This window comes from Micromys minutus (genome assembly GCF_963924665.1).
Source record: "Micromys minutus genome assembly, chromosome: X".
Classification (NCBI taxonomy): domain Eukaryota; kingdom Metazoa; phylum Chordata; class Mammalia; order Rodentia; family Muridae; genus Micromys; species Micromys minutus.
The window spans coordinates 17,412,128-17,420,235 of NC_137970.1; the positions used below are offsets into that span (position 1 = coordinate 17,412,128).

General features: G+C 39.4%; 1 protein-coding gene across 1 annotated transcript; it reads right to left on the reverse strand.

Moving 5' to 3' along the window:
* Positions 1 to 6,665: 6,665 nt before the first annotated feature.
* On the reverse strand, positions 6,666 to 7,571 carry FOXR2 (forkhead box R2; the record flags this gene model as incomplete). Its single annotated transcript, XM_080910689.1, has 1 exon — positions 6,666 to 7,571. The coding sequence occupies one exon, from the start codon at positions 7,569 to 7,571 to the stop codon at positions 6,666 to 6,668; it is 906 nt and encodes a 301-aa protein (XP_080766815.1).
* Between the last annotated feature and the right edge of the window lie 537 nt (positions 7,572 to 8,108).

The window sequence follows — 8,108 nt, forward strand, 5'->3', positions numbered from 1 at the left end:
TTCTATAGAGCCATGAATAGGAGACAAGAGTAGGTATGGACAAGAATCAGTCTCTAGAAGTTGGTGATAAGTCATGTATATGAGGACTATTCCAGCTATTGTATTCTACTATCAGTATTGGAAAAGCAAGGTCATTTTGGGAAAATGAATACAGATGGGACTTTAAAAAATTGGCCGAGATTTTAATCATGTGATGGATAAGCAAAAGAACATCATAAGGAAACATGCCGCAAGGATTTCTTTTCAGTATTGAAAGAACAATTAAGATTGGAAATAGGAAGATATTATGGCACGAACACATGGATTAGTTTGGAGGTATGGTTTTTGCTCTAAATGACATGTTTGGAGTGGACAGACTAGGGGTGCTTCTGAATCTTCTTCCATGGTTTTTGAAGGTTGAGTAGGAAACAAGGATAAGAATAAGGAATCAAGGAACCTATATACCCTCATGAACATATACATATATGTTCAGTGGATGCTTGTGTGGACAAGGAACAATATAAATACTTCCTAGCAGAAGAAGTAAGAAAAGAACTAAATGGAGATTGGTTTTAGTGACATGGTGTGATGCTTTGAACAATAATATCCCCCAGAAGCTCATGTATTTTGTTCTCCCTATTGAAGGTGCTGTTTGGCGTTTAAGTGGCTGGCGTTTAAGTGGTGTGGTGGTCTTATTGGAGGAAATACGCCACTGAAGGCAGCTTTTTAGAATTTAAGACTGCTCTTCCAGAGGTCCTGAGTTTAAGTCCCAGCAACCACACGGTGGCTCACAACCATCTATAATGAGATCTGATGCCCTCTTCTAGTGTGTCTGAAAACAACTACAGTGTGCTTATATATAATTTAAAAAAACAAAACAAACAAACAAACGAACAAAAACCCCTGCACCATTTCTAATTGTTCTTTCTGCTTCATGCTTGTGGTTCAAGATGTGAACTCTTAGCATCCTGGTCCAGCTGGCATGCCTGCTGCTTGCTGTCATGCTTCCCTGCTGTGTCTTGGTCACTGTATTATATCTGAGCAGTAGGAAAAGGACTAATACAGATGTTTGAACAATATATGGCTAATCAATTTCATATTGAAGTTTAAGATGTAATAGAACCTATTCTGGATACTGAGATCTTCATAAAATAGGTCTTAAACAAATTATTGAAATTTTCTGAACCTCATTTTCTTCTAGTATACAATCTTCTTAATAACAACTTTCTCAGATGGTTTAAGGATTGGACTAGACCATGAAAGAAAATTGTCCCATATAGTGACTTACCTATAACTGCTACCTAATAAATGTTATTTTAAAATTTGAAGTTTCATATAATGGCTATACTAGCATCTGATTAACTAGACTTGAAGTTTGAGACAAAAAAGCTATTCTACCATATATATATAGATATAGATAGATAGATATAGATATATAAATAGATATATAGATATATAGATATTCATCCAGAATATATAACAGTTGTAAGTTCATATGTATCCAATATACTATTTCCCAGGTATATAAAACAAATATTCTGGCCGTAAAGTGAAAGACTCTAGTACATTATAGCATGGAATTTCAATACCTCACTTTACAAAATGAAACAAGCATCTAGACAAACTCAGTAAGATTTAAAATACACTTTCTACTGAATGGTCTTCATAGACATAGCTAGAGTATTCCACAAAAGAGTGCAATAGACATTTTCTCTATTCAACTTGGAAAATGCCTCCAGGATATTGTTATATTAATCACAAAAATAGAAGAAATTTAAAGATTATAATCATTACTGTTTCTTTTCCGACACTATGCTATAATACTAGAGGTAAGTAACAGAGTAAAGTTGTAAAATCCATAAATATGTGAAAATTAAGCAATGTACTCATGGATATCCAGTGAACAAAGAGGAAATTACAAGAGAAAAGTAAAATGATGTTTATACAAAAATGCCTACATTAAAAAGAAAGTGTTCAAATTAACAAAGCAGAAGAGCCCGGTGCTCCTTCTCAAGTAGCTAAAAATACAAAATAAAGTTCAGAAATATAGAAATAAGCTAAACCAAAAAAACCCCCACCTCAACAGCCCTGAATTGTTTTTTAAAGATAAGTAGAAGTGGCGATCCTTAAGCTAGGCTAATTAAAAACCCCTCCCCCAAACCCTCAAATTGTGAAGAAAACAGGAATAATTACACCTGACACCTGCAAAAATTCAAAGCCTAGACAAGACTGCTATGAGCAATTTAAGGACAATAAACTGAATAACGGGCAAAATGGGTAAATCCTTCTTTTTTTCTTTTTATGTATTCCTCTTTAATGCAATACATTCCAACCACAGCCCCCATCCCTTCACTCATTCCAGCTCCCCTTCCCCCAACCTTCCCCCATGCCTGATCCTTTGTTTCCCATTAGAAAAGAGCCAAACAGGACTAACAAAAGAGAGAGAGACAGAGAAAGACAGACAGAGACACACATACACACACACACACAGAGAGAGAGAGAGAGAGAGAGAGAGAGAGAGAGAGAGAGAGAGAGAGAGAGAGACAGAGAGAGAGAGAGAGAGAGGGAGGGAGGGAGGGAGGGAGGGAGGGAGGGAGAGAACTGATCTCTTAAAAAGAAAGGAGAATACGACCTACAAAAGAGAAAACCAGGACCAGCTTCATGGCTAAACTCTACCGAACCGTTAAAGAAAAGAAAGTATAATCTTCTTTTTCATGCTATTCCTGAAAATTAGAAAGAGCAATACTTCTAAATTCTCTTAAGGAAGAACGGAAGAATTTAATAAAATTTCTGTTTATTGAAATATATGTGTAAGTTTGTATGTGTGTAACATAGAGAACAAAAAATACCCATCCACCCCATAAGGCCCTTGAGTATAAGAGCTTATAATATGTCTGGAGCCTTTTCATGTTCTTACCTGGGTATAATCACTATCCTGGATTCAGGTAAATTTCAGTTATGGATGTAATATGACCTACTCTATCAAGTTCTTGCTACTGTCACTTCCCACTGTGACAGACTGTAACATGGAACAATGAGCCAAATACAACAAAACGAACCCTTTTTCCTAAAGAGCATCAGACCACACTTGGACTTTACAGACAGTAATCTGAGGTTGAGAACAATGAATGTAGTTGCTTATATGCCGATCACTAGTTGTATGAAGAACAAATTCCAAACAAGCTTTGTTAACCTCCTCTAAAGAAAAAATAACCTAAGGCAGAATGGCTTTTGACCTAATAACTTAATGTACTCTCAGGAATGTCTGAGGACCCTGAGACGTAAAATTGTAAGGATTGGAAATTATACATAAGAAGAAACATTCTGCTGATACATAGTATGAAACCCCACCTCATCTATGTAAAGTGTTCGGAGAAAAGATACTGCACCGGGAAAAACACAGGTGTTGCAGATACCCCACAGGAGTGGAAAAGAGCCCATTCATGCTCATCATGTGAGAAAAACACCTCATAGAAACTGGTAACTCCCACAAAGGGTTCAGAACGTTATTTTCCTAGAGTTTCTGACGTAATGTAAGATAATGTACTTGAAAAAGTTATCCTAGCTGATAAGACAAGGCTGGCTGTTATCACAGCTGCTTAGGAGGCAGATGTTCCAGTATGACTTCTTCCTTTAGGAAGATGCTGCAAACCCTCCACTTGGTGTCCACCCAAGAGCAGGAAGAGAGCTGCTCTTTGGCCTTGTGCCCCTGGCTGTTACATTTATAGCTAGAGCCATGGCAAGGCTCAAGGCCCCCTTAGCATGTTTCTCTGGGCAGGGTAGCAGTGGGAACCATGACATCCTCTGTCACCCTACCAGTAAGGGGCACCTGAATACAGTATAGTGGAGAGAGATGGTGAAAATTTCATGGGAACCTGCATTTAGTCTTGGCAATTAATTACATAGGTCTACATGCAGCTGCCATGTCCCTGAGCAAACCTATCTCCTAGTTTAGGAAGGTGCCACCCCTGCTAGGCTACATCACACATACTCTACAGTGCATGGCATAAAGTGGGTTTGGTTTAGTCACTCTTACTGAGCCAGATTCGTTAAAGCGATTGCTGATACAGGCAGGGCTAAGCCCAGAGTTTGAATCCCCAGAAACATACCAAAATGTCAGATCGGTGTAGCAGCTTGCCTATAACTCCAGCCTCAGAAGCTGGAAAAAGGGGATTCCCAGAGGAAGCAGGCATGCAAGGCTAGCCAAATTTGTGATCTCTGGATCTGACTGAGAGACTGTATCTTAGTGTATAAGGTGAGGAAGTGATTGAGGATAATTGCTGATATCAACCTTGGGCATCCATGTACATGGGCGTGCATGTGTGCAATCCCCCCCCCACACACACAAGTAGTTCTTAATTGGAGAGAAAGAAAGACTATAGATTACATTTGTTTAGAACACAATCCAATGAGAACTGTGCATCTTTTTTTCCATTCTGTTTAACTTCAAAGAGCTTGGATTAATAACACAAACTCAGTGAGTGATCCCTGAATCCCAGAGATGAGTGAGAAAGTACTGTGAATATGTATTGCTTCGTTCATGGAACCAGAGCAGGAGGAAGGAACAGAACGACTCCAGAGATGAAAAGCCCAAAACGGTCAGGCGGTACACACACAGCATAGTTGTGTTTTGAAAATGAAGGTTTCCCTTGTTAGGAAATGTACAGAGTGTATATAAAGAATGCCTATTGTGAAAATTACAGAATGGATACATTAGGAATCAAGTTTATATGTAAAAAAAGTTGTCTGAGTTTTAGAGTTAATTTTGTAAAAACCAAGAAATAAACATCAACTCTATTAGGTAGAAAATTTTATTAATTCCAGACAGTTTTCTCAACATTTTCAAAGTAACTATGATAAAGAAGTGACATTTACAATTACTTTTGGAAATGATTTTGCTGGATTATGTAGCCTTTGCAATTAAACCTAAACAGTTTTGTATCTGCTATAGTAAGCCATTAAAAAGTAAGGTCTCCCTTGTAGTCATATTAAATTAGCTGCTTTTGTATGGTATAAATATTATACTCTCATTAATTGCTTGGCAACTAGTCACATACTTAAAAGCTATTTTCTAAGGGTTGGTATACATTTAAAAATGAATTAAGACAAAAGGCAAAGACTGTGTTTACATTTCATGAACTTAGTGCCTACAAAAAATAAATTTTACAATAAGAAAGCGAAAGGCTGAAACATTTATTATGTTGGCATTTTGTTTGTGCTTTTTAGCAATGCACAAATTGTTTCTTAGTTCTATATAGCCTTAAACACGTAAGCATAACTTAAAAGCAGTTTGGTTACCTTTCTTCAAGTGGTTCTTGACCCTAGTGTAGCTGTCTTCCTAAAATGCACCAAACACCTGGTTAATGTAATTCACACTGACTCCCCTATAATGTTTCTTCTCAGTTTATATGCTCAGCAAATTCCTATTTGTTCTTCAAATCTAGCTCAAAAGGCACTTCATTTTTAATGCTTTCCTGTTTCCAGGAAGGATGTCTCCCCATTTCCATGGCAACTTCGCACCTCTGTTTTATCACACATAAATATCTATGCTGCACAAATCTGTATTTGCTTTCTATCTTTTAATACTGAAGATGGACCTTACAGTTTCTCAAATGACGTTTGGTGAAAACCACAAATGAGCACCAATGCATTGTCATCAAAAAGCTTAGAATTAAAAAAAAAATGCTTAGGATTAATACACAATCAATATAAGGAATTTAGATATTCAAACAAATAACAGCTGCCTGCATTTGTCACTGCTGGAACCAGATAGCAATAGAACACAGCTGTTAAGTCTAGGACTAGAAAGAAAGTGAGGCTCTGGTGGATACAATGGATCACTTCAGAAGACGCAAACAATAAATGGTAGAGGGGATTATTTGAGTCTCCATATTTTAAACACCAAGCCTAGTTCTCTTTATATACATATACCTTCACATGGCAGTGGAGGTTGACCATATCCTGGGTTTAGTTTGTACTCATCCTTTATATTTCACAGTTTGCTCCAATAGACATACTCTTCTATTCTTAGATGGCTTGCCATAGTTCCTAACACTTTCTGCCTCTGCTCTAAGTGTAGAAGAGTTGCAGCTGTTGTGTAATTTTCTATCATTCTACATCTGCTTTTATTCTCTGCTTTCCCTGTAGTCACCTCTGACTACTTAACAGTGGCTAAAGACAGGCTTGGTGCCAACCGAACAGGGGAGGATTGCAGAGGAGTAAAGGTTAGTTCAGCCCGGTGAGCAGGGCAATGCTCCAGAAAGTAAGCAGTTGTCTTTCAAAAATGAAAGAGGCGGCTGGGGAGATGGCTCAGCAGTTAAAGTGCCTGCCATGCAAGCAAGAGGATCTGCATTCAGATCCCCAGAACCAAACTGGTTGGGCATGAGGACCTGCCTACAATCTCAGCCTTGGAATGCATGCACAGACAGGGGATCCTGGGAGCAAGCTGGTTAGTGAGACTCACGGTATCTATGAGCTCTGGGTTTGAATGAAAGATCCTGCCTCAAAGAATGAGGTGGAAGAGCAATGGAGGGAAAATTTTGATGTCAGCTTTGGGCCTCTACACACATGTGCACATATATGCCCACACACACACACACACACACACACACACACACACACACACACACACACAAGCATGCATACACACACTTACACATACCACACACACACACATAAGAAAAACATTAAAGATGAAAGAGGAGGTCTAGAAGCTCTGGTTGGCGCATGCTCTGTTTGATGCTCTCCCTTCGAGCATAGGCCAAGACACGGGTGTCCTCCTGAAAGAATCGGTTTCCCTCATCAGTGAGCTTCCAGAGGAAAGAGCGAGGTTTTCCATCTGGCTCATCTTCAAGGTCGACTGGCACCTTTTCAAAGCAGGTCAGGGAGCAGAGGTTGTGGCGAATGGTGTTTTTCCAGCCCTCTGGTGCTGTCCGGAAATAGGGGAAATGTTGTCGAGTAAAATTGTAGATCTGTTGCACATTGAGGCCACAGGAAGGGCTGCTTTTTAATGCTAGAGCAACTAGATGGCTGTAGTTAAGAGGAGGGCGTGGCCAGGACTCTCTCTCCCGGTGGGGGCCATGGCACACTGTGTTCTTCTTGGAATATTTCTTAGAGGATGTGCATTCCTGTTCCTTAGTCTCCTCTTCTATGAAGTCAGGCTCAGTGGAGTAAATAGGCAGCCTTTGTTGCTGATGATGTTCAGTGTGGAGAACAGACAGGGATTGTACCATTCTCTGGGTCCCGAGGCACTCAAACTCACTCTGTAGGAATGGTGCACTTGGCAGAACTTTATGAATGAGATTTGGAGCCTCCTTGCTGTTGATGGGGCACACAATATTGGGATTCACCCACATCCACAAGCTGGGTTCAGTGGAAGGACCATCATTATCAGAACTGGATTTCCTCTCCTGAGGCAGTGCAGGTGGTTTTATCAGTTGGATTTTATATTTGGCGAGACTCTGCTCAGCAAAGGAGCACTGATCCATGGTACAAGGCAAGAAAAATTCATTCCCCATGTCCCAATCCAGCATCCCTGGGACTTGGCCATGGAGACTATACCAGAAGTCCCGGTTTTTTACCTTTATATCCATACTGAAGAGCTAGATGAAGGTAAACTTCCAAATAGATAAAGTCTCTCTGGAACTTTGCAAAGTTATTTAATGAAAATGTCCCCTCTCCAGAGCAATCTATCAGGCCTGCTGGAAGGGCTGACACGAGGACACCGGTACTTCACTGGTCAGAGAAGCTGCAGCTTTCTGGGACACAGCTCAAAAGAGTAACTAAGAATTTCATTTTATTAGAAAAAAAAAAGTCTTTTAGATTTTTCCAAGTTTTTTCTCAGTGTTGGTCACAAATGATATTTTGACAGGTCTGAAAGAGAACATGGTACAAATCATTAACCCAAAGTCATGGATATAGGAATTGACATTTACAGAGCCATTGGAACTCTATACCTAAATGAGTACAGGGGAACTGGATCTATTGCCCTTTCGTAGCCTTTCACAGTCCCCACCACTGTGATTTCATTCAATATACTCGGGTATTCAAGGCACAAACCCGAGTCATAGACTGTAACTGAAAGAAAGCAGATGTCCGAGTCATGGCACAATGATGTGTATATAAAAAAA